The sequence below is a fragment of the Pteropus medius genome, unplaced genomic scaffold, assembly GCF_902729225.1.
Source record: "Pteropus medius unplaced genomic scaffold, Ma_sr-lr_union100, whole genome shotgun sequence".
Classification (NCBI taxonomy): Eukaryota; Metazoa; Chordata; class Mammalia; order Chiroptera; family Pteropodidae; genus Pteropus; species Pteropus medius.
The window spans coordinates 203689-221103 of NW_024352784.1; the positions used below are offsets into that span (position 1 = coordinate 203689).

The 17415-nt window shown below is 46.1% G+C and overlaps 1 protein-coding gene across 1 annotated transcript; it reads left to right on the forward strand.

The window, feature by feature from the left end:
- Window positions 1–6663: 6663 nt before the first annotated feature.
- HPX (hemopexin) lies at window positions 6664–15083 on the forward strand. The gene is made up of 10 exons (XM_039847867.1): window positions 6664–6823; window positions 6961–7025; window positions 7114–7185; window positions 7365–7486; window positions 9097–9250; window positions 9990–10202; window positions 10458–10589; window positions 14232–14362; window positions 14443–14605; window positions 14744–15083. The coding sequence occupies exons 1-10, from the start codon at window positions 6741–6743 to the stop codon at window positions 15001–15003; spliced, it is 1395 nt and encodes a 464-aa protein (XP_039703801.1). The 5' UTR covers window positions 6664–6740; the 3' UTR covers window positions 15004–15083.
- The last annotated feature ends 2332 nt before the right edge of the window (window positions 15084–17415 follow it).

The window sequence follows — 17415 nt, forward strand, 5'->3', positions numbered from 1 at the left end:
GCTGCAGGGAGAACATTGCAGGGTATGACAGCAATCCTTGAGGCCCAAGCCTGGGCAAGGGATCTGGGGCTAGCCCAGGTGGAAGCTGGGTATGGGAGACTCCATGGCAATATTAGAGCTCAGTCCCAAAGCTCTGGAGCCCTGCTTCAGCCTCCTGCTCTCTATTTCAAGATTGCTTCTCTTTCCCTACAGTGGATTGAGGGTCCTAGCAACCCTTCCTGAGCTCTAGTCTGCCAGGGTTTGGCTGCCAGTTCCAGAGATAATTACAACCAGCACTTAGTGATTTGGGAGGTAGGGACTATGTTACTTTCTACAAAAGGCTAAGGCTCAGAGAAATAGGGCATATGGCTGATAAAGAGCAGAGCCCAGACTTGAATCTATAGCTGTTAGATTCCTAACTGGTAAGTTGTAGCACTTATTCTTAAGTCCCTTGCACCTACCCTGGTGAGTGGCAGAGAAGGCACTCAATGAGATTTGAGGAATGATGGCTCTGTGAGGGTTGCTAATAGGAGGTCATGAGAAAGCTCAAGACATTGTCCTGGTGTAGCATGACTCCAAGCGCTAGGATAAAAGGACCTGTCCATGGATCTGTGGAAGACCATGGGGGACATGGAAGTCTCAATTATGTTCACCTTTCTGGTCCTTTTTGTCCCTACTTGAGACATGGTAGGCAGGTGGGAATAGATGACCTCCCTGAAGGTTCTAGGATGAGTGCTTATAGGGCCTACACTTGTAGCCCTGATCCCATGCCCTGGCCAGCAGAGATGGTTGCTCAATCATCAGTCACTCAGCTCCGGTGAAGTCTTCCCTGAGTGCTCTCAGGTAAAGACTTATTCCTCCCCCGCACCCTCATCTTGAGCAAAGCACCAGTAGTGACATAAGGATGGAGGCTCAAAGTTCCCAGCCCTCAATCTGTCATGTGCTTATATTCTGGACACCTAATGGTAGCAGGGGAAGAAAATGGCAATAAAGGTGAATTTTCTTGGGTGGGAAACCCCAGATGGCTCCCCTACCAACTCCAGAACAGGATGCTGGGGCTGAATTTCATAGATACCAGGTTAGTAGACTGCCTAAGCCATGCAGAAGGTGTCTCAAGGTGGGTTCACTTACTTCCTCCTAGACATGATTCAGTGGGCATTTTCTTCCCTATTCAGGCCTTGGGCACAAAAGTAGGTGGAAGTGGTACCTGTCAGTGGAGGCTATGCCTTGACTTAATTGGCATGTCTTAAATGATCTTTGCAGACTTGGAGGTTACAGCAGAGCTCCTGCTGGGATAGCTTAGAAAATTAGTCTGTGGTCCTAGAAGGACTCATACCTTCTGATGATGGGAACAGCCCTATGGCCATATGTGGCCTGCAGGTTCATTTATTAATTCAACAAGTACTTCTGAGTACTTGCTGTGGGTCAGACAGAATGGTGGGCCCTAGGGATATAGACAGAAATGGTCCCTGCCTTTCTGGAGCTTATAGTTTACTGGAGAAGGCAGGCAATCAAGTAAACACATGGACCTAAATGTGTAATGACAGTTTGTGTTAAAGCTGTGAAAGAAATAAAATAGAGAATATGGTATTAAGTAGAATGGGCAAGGAGGGCCTCCTTGAGCAGTGAGTGACCTGCAGGTTGTTGATGGTAAGGGGTGGGGTAGGGAACCAGTCGTGTTAAGAAGAAGAGGTAGAGATTTCCAGACTAAGGAAGAGCAGGTACAAAGATCTTGAGGGGTCAAGATCCTGGTGCATTGGAGGACCCGAAAGGAGGCCAGGGTGATTGGAGAGGAAGCAGAGTGTAGGGAGCAAGGAAAGGAACAAGTTTGGAAAGTCAGGCCTGAGTTGGATCATTTAACTCAGGTAAAGAGTTTGAATTTGATTTGGAGTATTACAGTAAACCATGGAAAAATTTAAGTGAGAAGGATGAAAGGATGCCTTATGGGATGAACTGGCAGCTAGACAGTAATTCTGTGTTGTAGGAAGAACAGTGAGAATGAAAAACAGAAGAAAGTTAATTATCTCTGAACTATTCCTCTTGAAAACCTTGGATGCCTTAAAACCATCTAAGGTCTTCCAGTTCTAGGAATATATTCTAAGAAACTAATTGGGCAAAGGCATAAAGAGGTATGTGCACCAATGTTTATCACAGCTGTATTTATAATAGAAAAAAATCCCAGGAAAACCTAAATGTCCATCTGCAGGAAATGATTATATAAAGCTTTGCTTAAACATGCAATGGAATTGTATGCACCCTTTAAAAATGCTAATATCTCAAATACACTGATAAGAAAATAAAAGTTTTTTTCTTTAAAAGTTTGTTTTCTTTGATAAGAAAATCATATTTTTGTTTTAATAAGGATATAAAACTAGAAAAAGTCCACAATAAACAAAACGTTAAGAGTGGTGGTCTCTGAGTAGTAGAATTAAAGTTGATTTTTATCTTCAAGAAAAAAAGACTTAAGCAGGAGTATAAGGTGGTTTCAGATATGTGTTTGAAGATAACCATGGTTGCTATGAAGAATGTATTGTAGAGGGGCAGGAGAAGCAGACAGGGAGAGGCTATTTCAGTGGTTAGGCAAGAAATGATGGGGTTTTTACGATGAGGGAGGCAAGAGAGGCAGACAGATTTTAGGTCTAATTAGGAAGTAGGAATGGCAAGATTCAATATTTATTAAATATATACAGTGTTTTAGGCACTGTGCTAGGTGCTGAAGATATAGAAGTGAATAAATCAGAAAAAAATCCTTGACCCGTTCATTAAGGCAGTATGACAGTAGTGGGGTGCCGAAGCTGGTTCATACTGGCTTACAAGAGCTCATTGTCAAATTTTCAGGAATTTTGACAGCTAGTTGTTGAAACCCAGACATTATTAAAAAGTATGTAAAGTTAAAATTAAATACATTTTATTAAAATCAAAGACTATAAGTATTCAAAACTCATCACTTCCTAATTATTTTACTGCATTTTACCATGACCTGTGTGTGCTCTGGAACTTATTTACATCTATCATATCCATGTGGTGGAAATACCATATAGTAAGTAGTAAGTTACTGTACATTTCTTCCCAGCTTCACATTTGGTAATGTCTTGTTGGTAGCTTGAAAATGACCATGATAGGTATTTATACTACAGAAATTAACAAATGCAACAAATCAGGGCTTTTGTCCTTTTGGAGAGTTGGCTATTAAACATGTACCAGCACACTCCTTGACAAGGTACAGGGCACACCCTGAGGAGTCAGGCAGCCAGAGCTTAATCGTGGCTCTATGACTTGCTAACAATGGAATTTGGCTAAGATACCTAATATTGGTGTCCTCATTTGTAGGATGGGACTAATAGTATTTATGTGTGTGTGTGTGTGACTTAATGAAACAATCTTTGTCAAGTGCTTAGCACAATGCCTGGCACATACATGTGCCCATAGATAGGAGCAAATTATTATAATGATTCATTCATAGAGAAGCAAGGATGGAGTATGCAGGAAAGCCCATTATAGACAGAGCAGGTGAAAATGTGCATGTTAGAGGAGTCAGTTGGGAGCAGTGAGCTCTTTTTGGGCCCTGGAGCTTTACCGCTAAGCCTGCTCAGCCCCAGAAAAGAGGAATCCAGTCTCTGCTCCCCGGAGCACACAACCACAGGGAGCAGGATGAGCACACCAGTACTCAGAGAAATTACTAAAGTCAGAGAACGAGGATCAGCAGCAGAGCAGGCTGGACATGGCTGTTCCATGGGACAGTGGATGAATATCCAGCTTAAATGTGGCCCCTGGCAATGTAAGAGGAAGGCTCTGTCCATGAAGACATTTTCAGGCCTGTATTCAGACCTCCTGTGGGGGAAGCCAGAAAGCTGCTAGTTAGGTTGACTGAGAAGACTGTATGGAAAAAAAGATAGTTGAATTTTTCTGGACTTGAATTCCCCAGAAAATCAGAGACTGATGTCTCCCATTCTGGGTATCAGAGGTTTGCAGAGGAAAGGGATATGCCACTGAGGCCTCACAGCCAGGCTTAGAGGAGTGAGGGAGGAAGGCTGTGTGCAGTCAGTTTCAGGGAGTGAAAAACTCCTGGGCTCTGGCCGGCCTCTGGTTGAAGGGTAGGAGCGCGCTGATTCCGATGGCCTCCAGGGGGCGCTCAGGCCCAAGCAAGGACAAGCACTTTGAAAACAGCTCAGGCCAGAGAGCTAGGAAGGATTCAGAACAAGAAACGCCACCTCAAGAGAGAAGAGAAAGAAGCAAGTCCAGCTTGAATCCTCTGAGAAGAGCTGCCTTATGCCCTGTGACTAGCAGCAGAATGGACAATGTATCTACAGCCCAGGTTTCCAAATAGAAAGTCCTCTGCCTCTCAGCTCCTGCTCAGAACTTGAGCTTCAGCCCGAGCTGACTGCCATGCAGAAGACTCTGCTGGCCTACTTCTGGGTCATGGAGGAAGGCTCCCATAATGCTGTCTGAGCCACGTTAGAGTAGATGATCAAATTAGAAAACGACAGTGAAAAGAGCCCGTAAATCTCTCTTCTGGGTGTATAATATAGGTATATTCAGGGGTACTGTGAGGGAAACAGAGCTGGGTGGGGAAAAAGACGCCAAGCTGAACAATCATCATCCAGTATGTGTGCTGCCTCCCCTCAGAGATCTGTACCAGGCCAGAGGGGAGGCTGTGCCCTTGGATCCGCAAGTCTGTACAGGGCCCTGATGAAATGACTACTGAAGACCCTCACTGTGGGTTTTCTGGGGGGTGTTTGTGACTCCATGTGAAAGCTCCCATCTCCCCAGGCAGACTCAATGAAATCTGTAGGGTATGCAGGCATAGTTCTGGAGCTAGAAAGAGTTGTTGAGGGGCTAGCTGATGCAAGGTGCTCAGAGGGAGATTCCCAGGAAGGTCTCATTAGATTTTAGAGGCTGAGAGGGAAAGAAGAGGTGAGGGAGAGTCTGGAAGTAGTGGCTTCCAGAGCCCAGTGCCCTGCAGAGGGTAGAAGGTGGGTGTCAGGCATCTGCCATAGGAACTGTGGCATTGCCCGTGCTTCCAGGGCTTGTGGAATCCAGCTTTGCACACTAACCTATGGGGAGGAGTGATGCTAACAAGGCATATTTTCATTTGTACATCAGGAGAAGGCATTGAGTCTAATGGCAGAGGCCCAGTGACATGTTGTTCCAGAGGTCCCGGCAAGCTTTGTTTTCCTGTTGGGAGGAGCTTTAGCAGAGTAGAAAAGGGATCAGAGTTTGGTAAGTTTGTATAGGGGGATGTCAAGGGCACAGAGCCATCTGAGAAGGATCAGGGCCCTTTCAGACGGGGCTAAGGAACAGGAGTCCTGGAACCTCAGCCTGGCCCATAGCTGACTTTCCTTATATTTGTCTTTGGACTCAGCAGGGAGTCTCAAAAATGGGGCAGTCTTTGGGAGAGGCCCCAGGAAGTACTGAAGATAGATATTAGAGTCACATGTGAGATCTCAGAGCTAGAGGAAAAGAGAGATGTGGAGCTGGGACACTGTGCCCTGAGGCCAGAACCGGAATGGCCAACATAACCACAGGAAAGAGAAACAAAACCATAAGGTGAAGTGCAGTGACAAGGGAATCTTTGACAGATCAATCACAACATGCCTCCCATCACAGCACACCCCAGTCCCTGATATTCTCCTTGCCCCAGGAGGGCAATTGTCAGAAATTTGGCTGCAATACTAATCAGTACTTTGAATTCATTTTTTCATTTAACAGATATTATTGAGCACCTATTATATGCCAGGTACTATATGTGGTGGAGAGAATATAAGAGTAAACAAAATAGGCAAAACAAGACAAAGAAAAAAAGCAACAAATAGGTAGACAGATGAAACAATTTCAAGTTTTAATAAGTGACATAAAGGAAACAAGCACAGGTCTGAAATGGCTGGATAAAGTGGTCATGAAAGTCTTCACTGAGAAGATAGCATTTCAATAAGTATCAGCTGTAAATATTGTGAAACCCATTATAGTTCTATTTATTCTGTGATGGGTAAATAAAGCACTTTTCCCTTAATGTGGAAACTACCAAGAAAGACTAATTACTAGCAGGGCCCTTTAAAAGAGAGACACCTCTTCCTGTCCCATTACTGTCAGCCCTTCTCTTCCAGGTGATTTTTGCTAAGCTCTTTGCCAGTGGGAGTGGGGCACGGGGTGGGACTTGGACATTTGACAAAAGTGAAATCTTATTGACCCATCAAGGGCAAAGTAGAAGAGGCTTGGGAATGCCCCCAAAAGGCCCTTAGTGGAACTTGGATATAGCTGTTCTCTGAGTGTTTCTAAATATGTTTGTATGTATGTGTGGTTACAAAGGATATAGAAGTATCAGTGTCTTTAGCTGTCTTAGAGCAGGGCTTGACACTTAGTACACAAAAATGTTAGTTTCCTCCTCTCCTCCCCCATTGTTGAGGTAAATCCAATCACAGAAAGTGATCCTCAATCAATTTACTCCATTCCCTGATCTTAAGGGCACCCAGACCGTTACCAAGATGATGAGCGTCACAGCTGGACATGAGGGCATGGGCTAGTTACTGCTTGAAAGTCAATGAAGGGGGATGGGGCCTCCTGCCGGGAAGAGTTAGTCTTGGCCTCAGATTTCTGTCCAGACCCTGACCTTATTTACACTGATGTAATCAGCCAATATTGGCCTAATCCTGAGAGACTGCTCATTCCCAACAGGTTTGGAGGTGGGGGTGGTGCTGCTGCCATCTCTATATAGGGAGGTCAGCTAGGTGCTGAGAGCTGTCCTGTGGCCTCTCCAGCTCAGCATGGCTCGAGCACTGGGAGCACTAGTTGTGCTGGGGTTGTTGGGCCTGTGCTGGTCTCTGGCCCTTGCCAAGCCTGTTCATCCGTGAGTAAAACTGCACTGGGGAAGAAGGACTGGGGTCTGGGCTAGAATGCGATAGGGCTAGTTTTTAGACCTGGGGTCAGGAGCTAAGGAAGAGGGATTGGGCCCAGTGGACCCAGACATCTCTGTCTTCTCTCTAGGGCTAGTGCCTCTGGGAATGGAGCTGAAGATGGGACTAGGATCAAGCTGGACCCAGATATGCTCCGTGAGTCCCTGACTCCCTGAGTGTGTTTATCTCTCTGGCTGTGTCTTGCATTTTAGCATATGACTGTTCTTTTACTTTGCCACTTCAGAACTCTGCTCAGATGGCTTGAACTTTGATGCTACCACTTTGGATGAAAATGGGACCATGCTGTTTTTTAAAGGTAGGAGGTGGCTGAGGTTAGGGCATTTGGGACCTCAGACCTGGTCCCCTTTACCAAGGGTGTATCCATCTGTGGGACATCTTAGGAATTTTCTGAAGGTATCACCTACAGCTTTTTTGTGACTATCTTAGTAGGCCAAAAATTTGTTCCGGGTCTCTCAGTGAGTGTGTGTTTTCCAGGGGAGTTCGTGTGGAAGATTCACCATTGGGCCCGGAAGTCGATCTCAGAGAGGTGGAAGAATTTTACTGGCTCAGTGGATGCTGCATTCCGCCTTGGTCATGACAATGTCTTCCTAATTAAGGTACTGTTGGGTCAAGATCGGGGCCGAGCCAGGAAGTACTGGAATCCACAGAAGAGACTCTCCCCAAACTAGCCCTGGTGTGGAGCCCTTAGCGACTGGTTCCGGGTTTTCTCTCCCTGTGTCTTCTTTTCTGGAAAAAGCTTAGGCTAAGGGATCATGTTAATTGGGCCTGGCAGGCATAGCATCCAATGGCTATTCTTCAGCCCTAATCTTTGTCCAGACCTCTTTGCTATTCCTCATGCTATTGGACATTCTTTCCTTCACGGCAATCTCTTCCCTTGGATTCCACGACCCAGCATTAGGTCCTCTTCACATGGTGGCCGGATTGTTCACAACACAATGGCACCTGGCCGATGGGGTGAGTGGAGGGTCAAATCCGGCCTACTGTGTTCACCAGGTTGTATTCCCTGGCCCAGGCTGTGTCTACTCAGAGGAAGGGACGCCTTCTCCTAACTTGGACAAAGGCGCTGTCAGGTTAGGGTGATCTTCACCGCCAGCTTTATTTTCCCTCCTACCCCTTTTCTTGCTCTTTCTCAGGCTTCTCACCCTCGGCCAGTCCTTGAATGTCCCTTGGGGACCCATCCCAGCCCTTCTATATACCCTCCCTGGGTGATCTTCACCATTGCCCTGGCTCTGAGGACTCTCTGTGTTGTGGATAGCAGATCTGGATTACTCCCTGGAGCTTCAGACATCTCTTTCCAATTTCCTGGCAGATATCTTCAACTTAGATGTTCCATAAGCACCTCAAATTTAGCATCGCACAAACTGAACTTAGTATCCTTCTCACAAATCAACCCTCATCTTCTGTTTCCTATTTCAGTAAATGGCACCACCATGTACTGGTTCCTGCAAGCCAGGTGCACATGGGTCTGAGCTCTGGCTCTTGGTTATCTTTTTAGGTTTATTGCCCACCCTTGCCACGTTCACTGGGCCAGCTACATGAGACCACATGTCGTTCTCTGAGCATGCTCTGTACATACTGCTCCCTCTGCTGGAGACACTCTTTCCACACTTGACAACCTAGAAAATTTCTACTCATTTTTCAATTCTTGGCCCAAATACTTCCCTGTAAAGCTTTCCAGGAATCCAGGAAGACGTAGGCATTCCTCTCATATTTCCAATGCACTTCACATGCTTCTACCTTGGTGTTTGTGTGGCTAAGATGGTAGCATCCTTTCTATATTTGTACAGCAAAATCCTTGAAGGCAGAGACAGTCTTGTCATCCCTTTGTCCCTAGTACTCTATCTGGTATATATAGCTATTTTTGAATGAATGAATGAGTGAATGAACAAATGAATGTATAAATGAATGGATGACTGCATGATATATAAATGGATGACTATTTATAGATGTGTTGCAGATAAGTGTGCCATGGGAGTGTCCTGTTGTACATAGCTGGATGTGTGTGTTATAGTAATATTACAGGATTTTCATAAACCAGGAATATGTATTTGTGCAAGGGGACAGTGCATTGTTGTCCACAGAAGGACTGAGAATGTGTGAAGCTGCAGGAGGATATTGTGTAAGTGCAATATATCAAAGATATGTGTAAATGTAGAATGGCAGTATGCAGAGGTGCATAGGTAAATATAGAGTGCTTTTTATGCAGGGGGACAAAGTCTGGGTGTACCCTCACGAGAAGAAAGAGAAAGGATATCCGAAGTTGCTCCAAGATGAGTTTCCTGGAATCCCATCCCCATTGGATGCTGCTGTGGAATGTCACCGTGGAGAATGCCAAGAGGAGGGCATTCTCTTCTTCCAAGGTCAGTCCAGGATAGAATGAGAGAGGCTGGAGTAATGGAGGGTTGGTGGTGATACAGGTAGTGGTAGGAATGGTGGTGGTGGTGGAGCCACTAGATGACTCCCTGAGGAAGGAATGAAATAAGCCAGTTAGGGTCTAAAGGGTCAACTAGGGGAAGGAGAAGTAGTCACCCTAGAGAAGATAACTGGACGTCATTCTGCTAAGTTCCTCATTGTTCCCCATGACCTTTAGGACAAATCAATGTTCCTTAGTCTTATATACAAGGTTCCCCATGACCAAGTCCCTACTGACCTCCAGCTTCAACTCTCAAACCCTTACCTTGGATATGAAGCTCTAGAAACTCTATGCTATTCCCTGTACATCCAATTTGCTTTATGCCTCAGACTTTCCTCTATCTGAAGTGCCTACCTTCAGATAGGTGCTTCCTAGGTACCCTCTGGACATTCGAGACTACTTCCTGAATCGTCCCTTCTTGCCTACCTTGTAACTCCTGCTTCAGATTTTAGTTTAAATATCACTTTCTCTGGGAAGTTTTCCCTGACTCTCCCCACTGCCCTTGCTGAGCTGATCATGTGTACTTTGCTGCTGAATTTTATTGTATGATTACTCTCTTCAACTATTTCCCTGCTGGGCTGTGAGCTCCATGTGGACCATTATTTGGCCCAACTTGGGGCCCAGTGCAAGCAGAAAGGAGGGGACATGCTGGCCTCACCAAATGCTTGTTGATTGACTGAACGAAGGTAACCGCACGTGGTTCTGGGACTTGGCTACAAGAACCAAAAAGGAGCGCTTCTGGCCGGCTGTTAGGAACTGCTCCTCTGCCATCCAATGGCTCAGCCGCTACTACTGCTTCCGTGGTAACCAGTTCCTGCGCTTCAACCCAGTCACGGGAGAGGTGCTTCCTAGGTACCCTCTGGACATTCGAGACTACTTCCTACCCTGCCCTGGCAGAGGTGAGAAAGCCCCAGCCCCTGGGACTCACTGGAATCCATCTCCCTTCCCTGAGTTTGCAGACCCCAGCTCCCACCTTAACTCTGTGGTATAACCCTTGGCCCTTGCCTTAACCCCATTTCCATTTTGACTCTTCCCAGTTGTCCTCATATGGGAGAAGCCTACACCCCACTAACTCCAGCCATCTCTCCCACCTCAGACTTCATTCTGACCGCTGGCCTCTGTCTGTGTACCCCCTTGCCTATTTTTCCCCGTAGGCCATGGACACAGGAATAGGACTGGCCATGGGAATGGTACCCAGCACGTTCCTGGATATGGGCGCTGTAGCCCAGATCTAGTCTTGTCTGCACTGCTGTCTGACAACCATGGTGCTACCTATGCCTTCAGTGGTAAGAGATACCCCCAAATACCCTGTCTCTGCTCCCCATACTTCTCATCTCTTTCACATGTCTCCCATCTCTGATGCATTTTCTTCGTTTTCATCACTGTGTCCCTTATTTTGTCCCTCAGCTCCCATGCCATTTTTTTACCCCTCATCTCCTCTGATGCATATTGTACAACCTTGTCTCTTATTCTCCAGGCCTCTAACTTCTGCCTCCCAGTACCATCAACTCCCAGATTTGTGCCCTTTCTAGACCTCTCTGGGTCCCTATGACTCCTCATATTACCTTTGCTCTTGCCTGTCTTGCTTGGTCCTCTGCAACCTGCCCCCCGCACCCCACCCCTCCAAGCTTATCCTCAGGAGCTCCATCTTTTTCTAAGTGCCTGGTTCCTATGTCCAGGCCTCTGGGAATAGCATTACCTCGGTATGAGGTGTTCCCAGTGCTGAGAATCAGTCGAGAAGTGTTGAGTCTCTTAGACCTTTAGGAGATAGCTTCACTAGCCTGAGGAGGTTTCTTCTCTCAGTGACCAGTGGAGACACCTCTCTCAAGACTTGTGGCATTAATTAGTAAAAGCCATCTAATGATACCTCAAGATGCTCGGGTTAGTCAGGCAAGTAGTGATAAGTGTCGATCACATTGGAGAACAGCTTCAAAAGAAAGAGAGGGCAACCACATTACACTCAGCCTAAGACATATGTATGACCAGATACAAATGTAAAACAGAGGTGACCCCTGGACAAATCTGATCAGATATGACTACCAAGCTATAATGAAAAAATACACAGTCACAAGGAGAGCCTATCCCCACAACAGTAATGCATGCTGTAATAAGAACATATAAATGTGATGAAACACATACCTGCAGTGAAAATACAGGTCTATACTGAGAATGTATGTCATAGTAAGAACCATTAAGTATCAAGAGAACATGGGACCATTGGGACACACAGACAAAGAGATAGAGATAGAAGAGAGAGAGAGAGAGAGAGAGCGCGAGCGAGCGAGCGAGAGAGACAACAGGGTCATGGGGGACCACACAGAGACACAGAGAGAACACACAGCAATGGAAAGATCATAACACCTCAAGGCCAAGTAGCTATGAATAGAATGCAGCTGAACTTCTGACTCAAAAGTATTAGGTATGTTCCATAGTCGTCAAGAGAGCACCTAGACATGGCGAGAACACCATTATGTTAAAAATACGCAGCTGAGGTGAGAACTCACTATCTTGGTGAAAACACCAGTGCGACCCAGACACTCAGCATAGATCTGGTTCCCTCCTCTCTCTGATAAATCTTTCTCTTTTCTCTACTTCACAGCTTCCTATCCATTCTTTCTTCTTTCCCACAACTTTGGCTTGCACAGGGACCACTATGTTCTCTCCACCTTTCTCTATTCATGATCTTTCAGCCTCAGATCCAAATGAAAACTGCCTCGGCTGCTCTCTTTTTCCTAGTTAGATTTCCAGAGAGGGAATCTGACTGGCCCAGCCCATATTTTTATTCCACCACATTAAAGTGGTTGCTGGTCAGCCTACGTACTGGCTATTGATGGATCAGGAGCTCATCACTTATTTCCTTTGCACAAAGAGCAGTATAGCTCTGGTTCTCAAAATAAGAGCTCTGGGTAGTTTCAGCAGGAGGGGCAGGTGGATATATAGGTACCACGATATGCCCAGTAAACAGCTATAAAGATAACTTGTGGCTGCTGCAGGAATATCAGCTATTTATTCAACAAACATTTACCCAGTGCTTGATAGGTACTAGGCATTGTTCTAGGCACTGAGATACAGTAGTCAATATGGCAGTCAAGACACCTGCCCTCAGAGAGCTTGCTAGAGGAGGACAGGACAATAACAAAGAAAAAGATGGAAAGAGAATACTTTCAGGTAGAATTAATAGCTATGAAGTATTCTGGGAACATCAGAATATTTCTTATTCTCAAGTACCATTTGGAGCTAGTATAAATGAATTTAAAAGTCATTGATGTTTTAAAATATAAAATTAAAAATGTTGTGTCAAAAAAAGCTGTGAAAACATAAGACAGGATAAAGCAATAGAGGTGAGAAGGTGCCTCTTCTTTGACGAGATGAATTTTGAGCTGAGATTTCAGTAATGAAAAGGAGTTAGCCACATAAAGCGCTGGATGAAAAACATTTTTGGGAAGGTGGACAGCAAATACTCTGAAGAATCAGGAAAGGAGGCCATTGTGACTGGGCTGGAGCATAGTGAAGGAGCTGGTGAGTGGCTTGAGAAGAGATAGTTTATGTAGGCCTGGTAAGGATTTTTCAACCATAAAAGGAAGCCAGAAGGGTTCTTGAGTAGAGCTGTGATATGTTCTGACTTATTTTTTTTTAAAGATCATCCTGGCTTCTTGTGGAACAATTGTGTAAGCAACGAATCCAGCTAGTTGTTTATGCATCAGAGGTACTGACAGCTTGGACTATGATAATAGTAGCAGAGGTGATGAGGAGTCATCATGACATATTTAGGAGGTTGAGCTGGCAGCATTATCCAACGGAGGATTGGATACTGGTGGGAGTAGGGAAGGGAAAAGAGAGATCTCAAGAATGACTTGGTTTTATGGGACTAGGCAACTAGGTGACTGGTAGCTCCTTTTTCCAGAATTGGGAAAGACTAAGAAAAGAGTGTGTGTGTGTGTGTGTGTGTGTGTGTGTGTGTGTGTGATGCAGGTGTGTGTGTGTTTGGTGGGGGCAGCAATCAGTTCAGATATGTTAAGTTTTTGGTGCTTAGTGGCCTCAAATGGACATGTCAGATAGGCAGTTGACTTTGAGCCTGACACTCAAAGGAGAGGGCCATCAGCTGAAGAGAACGGATTGAAAGTCATCAGCATATAGATGGTATTTAAAGCCCTGGATTGTGTGAAATCACCAAGAGAGTGAGTGTAAATAGAGAAAAGGTTCAAACTAGTAGATTCAATATTAGACATCAGGCTGAAGAGACAAATAGTCAAAAAGATAAGAAGAGTCTTTTATCACAGGAGCCAAGATGCGAAAAAAATGTTAAAGAAGGGAGTTGTGAGTAGCCAAGTGCTGCTGAGAGGTAGACTAAGGAAGGCAAAGAATGGACCATTATATTTGGCAAGTTGGAGGATACTGGTGACCTTGAAAAGAACAGTTTCAATGGAGGAGGGAAACAGAAGTGTAAGTACAGTGGGTTGAAGAAGAAAAGGTAAGTGGGAGCTTAGGACAGTTCCTTTAGTAAGTTATTATGAAAAGGAGAGAAGAAAATTAGTGTACTGGTCTGGCTACTCCCTCACTTTCCTATCCATTTTAGGGGCGAGAGAACACAGCCAGAGTGAGAACACCAGTGGAATCTTGCTGCAGTGCTGCCCTTTTAAATTCTGGTCACAATCTCTCATTTTCTATAGCATCTCTGTTCATGGACATCTGAGATGTGTAGAGAGCCCCCACCAAACCCCATGACATTGGCCTTACCAGGCATCTTGGCCACTGTTCTCCATTATTGCCCTTCTGTCAGGCCCCTTCTGACTTCAGTTCCAATCAGGTCAAAATGCCCAACTTTGCTGATCAAGTTCTTCTCTACTCCCTCTCATGTGGCCTCTTCTCTCTTGGCCTCTGGATGCGTTCTCTCCTTCTCAGGACTCAGTGTCTCTGGTATCCCACAGGGTCCTACTACTGGCGTCTGGACACCAGCCGGGATGGCTGGCATAGCTGGTCCATTGTCCAGCAGTGGCCCAAGGGTCCTTCAACAGTGGATGCTGCCTTTTCTTGGGATGATAAACTCTATTTGGTCCAGGTATGTGTTGGGAGTGAGGCTTGAGGTGGAGACTGGGAGAATATCCAACTCTATGCTGATTAACATCTTTTGTCCTCTAGGGCACCCAGGTATACATCTTCCTAACAAAGGGAGGCTACACCCTAGTGAATGGTTATCCAAAGCAGCTAGAGAAAGAATTTGGGAGCCCTCAGGGGATAAACCTTGAGGCTGTGGATGCAGCCTTTATCTGTCCCGGGTCTTCTCGACTCCACATCATGGCAGGTGAGGGGCAACTGGGGGGCTAAGGGGCGGCTTGTTCTGCTGCTTCTCCATAGCATAGATCCCCATCAGAGCATGAGAAGAGCTAGGTCGGGATCCCATGATGTGGAAGCCATGTTAAGTCTGGTGTCTTTTTCCTAGGACGGCGGCTGTGGTGGCTGGACCTGAAATTAGGAGCTCAAGCCATATGGACAGAGCTTCCTTGGCCCCATGAGAAGGTTGATGGGGCCCTGTGCACGGAGAAGTCCCTCGGCCCCAACTCATGTTCAGCCAATGGTCTTGGCTTGTATCTCGTCAGTGGCCCCAATTTGTACTGCTACAGTGATGTGGAGAAACTAAGTGCAGCCAAGGCTCTTCCACAAGCCCAGAGGATGAACAGCCTCCTTGGCTGCAGTCACTGACAGGGCTCCTGATGTGAGTCTGGCCCAGCTCCTTCTCCTCATTTTCCTTACAATAAAGCCAGAGGGCTTCATAACTTGAACCAAGGGGCCCTGATTGTGGATCAGTCTCACTTCTTTCTTTGAATTGAGAAGCTAGTAACATTTCTTTTGAGGCTCTCTAGGTTAAATGAGGTTGCAACCTCTTCTCAAGCCACTCACCATCTCCTTCACTATGCTCCAGCTCAGTCACAATGGCCTCCTTTCCTGATTCCTCAGAGTATTTGCTGTCCACTCTCCTTAAAATGTTTTTCATCCAGTGCTTTATGTGGCTAACTCCTTTTTATTACTGCCCAGGTGATTCTCAATCTAGATCCTAAATTGGCCTCTTCTAGACTATCTATACACAGAAGAAAATGGAAGACCAAAAAGGAAGAGGAACTGCTGTGTTTATATAGCAAGGAAGAGGCAGAGAGGGACTCTGACCCAGCATGCTAATAATTGACCACAGCTTGGCTCCAAGGCATCAGGAAAATAGGGCCAGGGTCAGCTACGCATATGCCAAGTAGATTGGCTCAGAGCTACCATTTGAGGATCACGGGAGCCTTCACATTGTGATTCCAGGTAGTTCAGGCAGCACCACACTAGAAGACAAGGCTTTGGTTACCATGAGTTAGGCATAACAAGTGTAATGAAGTTAAGGTGAGGAAACAGATATCACTTGTGTGTCAAAGGCAAGCTGAGGAGAGGGAGAAGGAATGATTCAGAGACTTGGCACCATGAAACATTTACAGAACACTTCTCCTGGGGGGTCATGTTGGCTACCGTTCAGTCCTCTGGGTATGTGCACCATCCGAGCCCGTGAATGTGGGCCTAGATGGTATGATGTCCTGGCGGAGGCTTCAGTGGTTGGTTCTTTTCTGGTCATAAACGAACTAAGGCTTTAGGCTCCAAACTTGACAACCTTTTGATGGAAGAGTGGGCCTGGACTATAGGGAACTGGGTCTCAGGTGAGACCCTTTTCCTCTTCTACCTTTTCAAACCAGCAGAAGTTAGAGGGTGGTTTGTTTTAGACTCAAGAAATAGTCTCAGACTCCAGCAGAGAGCCCTCACTCTGAGCTTCCGCATCCTAGCCTCAATGATGACCTCTTCCATAAAATGGGTATAATACTGCCCACCTCCCAGTGACAATGAATATGGACTCAAACCCATCCCTTGGATTCTCTCAAGAAGGGGCCCTGGAATTAGACCCACACTCTGGCCCTTGGCCTCATCTGGTTTAGGGTCAGCCCCTCCGGACCTGGTGGCCTCCTGCTTTGTGAGGCTTTGATGAGTAGAATGGCAAACTGACAAGCTCCATGGCCACATGGGGCTTTGCACTGGGAGGCTAATTCATAGAGTGACTCCTGACAGGCACCAGGCTTCTCTGGTTGAGAATTACCTAAGGTCCCTTCATCACCCTCGATGGCAAGGGGGTGAGTAGAGGGCGGGGCTAAATCTGGATCTTCTAGATGAGGTTCCACTCAGGATTTGAGGTTGGCCAGTGCTGGGAGCAGAGATTAGTGACCAGGCACCAGGACTGTCGGGTCCATTCCCAAGAAGTATCTTGAGCTTTCCCTTTCATCCCTGATGGTATCTGGATGGTTCTCCTCATGGGGTTGGCTGTCCCTGGACAAGACCAGAGTCTCAGGTCCGGGCCTTATTCACTCCATGTGCTACATCTGGAGCCACTGCTGCATCACGCCAGGGAGTCTAGAGGTGTCTAAACAGTTATCCAGCAACTCTGGTACTCAAGGTTAATTTCCTCCTCTCAAGGTAGAGCAGTTAAGTCTCCTTTCTTGTCTTCTCCCACCTGCTCTGTTACAAGGAAGTCTCTAGCTTGTTCCCAAGGAACTCCTAGAAAAGGTCCAATTAATGCTTCTTTCATCTACTAACTTAGCACCCCCCTCCCGCACCCCAATAAGCAGAGCAGCGTTTCAGGCCATGGAGTAACAATTGGACAGTGACTGCCTTCAAAAATCTGCTGCTCTATCATAGTCAGGAGGAGAACACAGGCAAGAAATCAGATAAATGCAATAAAGTGAACTAGATATTAAGATGGAAGACTATATATACAAAGGAAAGTGGAGCCAGCAATACTTGGGATGGAGAGTGGGTTAGAAAAGGCCTCATACATGACATAACACTTAAGCTGAATTTTAAAAGATGAGTAGAATGTATGTAATTCCTTTAGCAAATATACATTTAATGCCTACTATGCACTACCATGCCAGGAAGCATTATAGGCAGAGGAGGCAACACAAGTAAAGAAAAGCCAGGGGAGACGAGATAGACAAGAGTGGGAATCACAGCTACTCAGCAGGGCTGAGCGACGGGCTGGTGGGAGCTGAGGCTGGAAAAGGAGGCAGGGGTTCATGGGGGTCTAGAAAGCATGGA

What these genes read in the sequence shown, in the direction of transcription:
- HPX (XM_039847867.1), top strand. Translation starts at nt 6,741, where the DNA reads ATGGCTCGAGCACTGGGAGCACTAGTTGTGCTGGGGTTGTTGGGCCTG. An exon ending in ACAATGTCTTCCTAATTAAG is followed by an intron (nt 7,487 to 9,096) that starts GTACTGTTGGGT and finishes CTTTTTATGCAG; the next exon opens with GGGGACAAAGTCTGGGTGTA. An exon ending in CCTACCCTGCCCTGGCAGAG is followed by an intron (nt 10,203 to 10,457) that starts GTGAGAAAGCCC and finishes TTTTCCCCGTAG; the next exon opens with GCCATGGACACAGGAATAGG.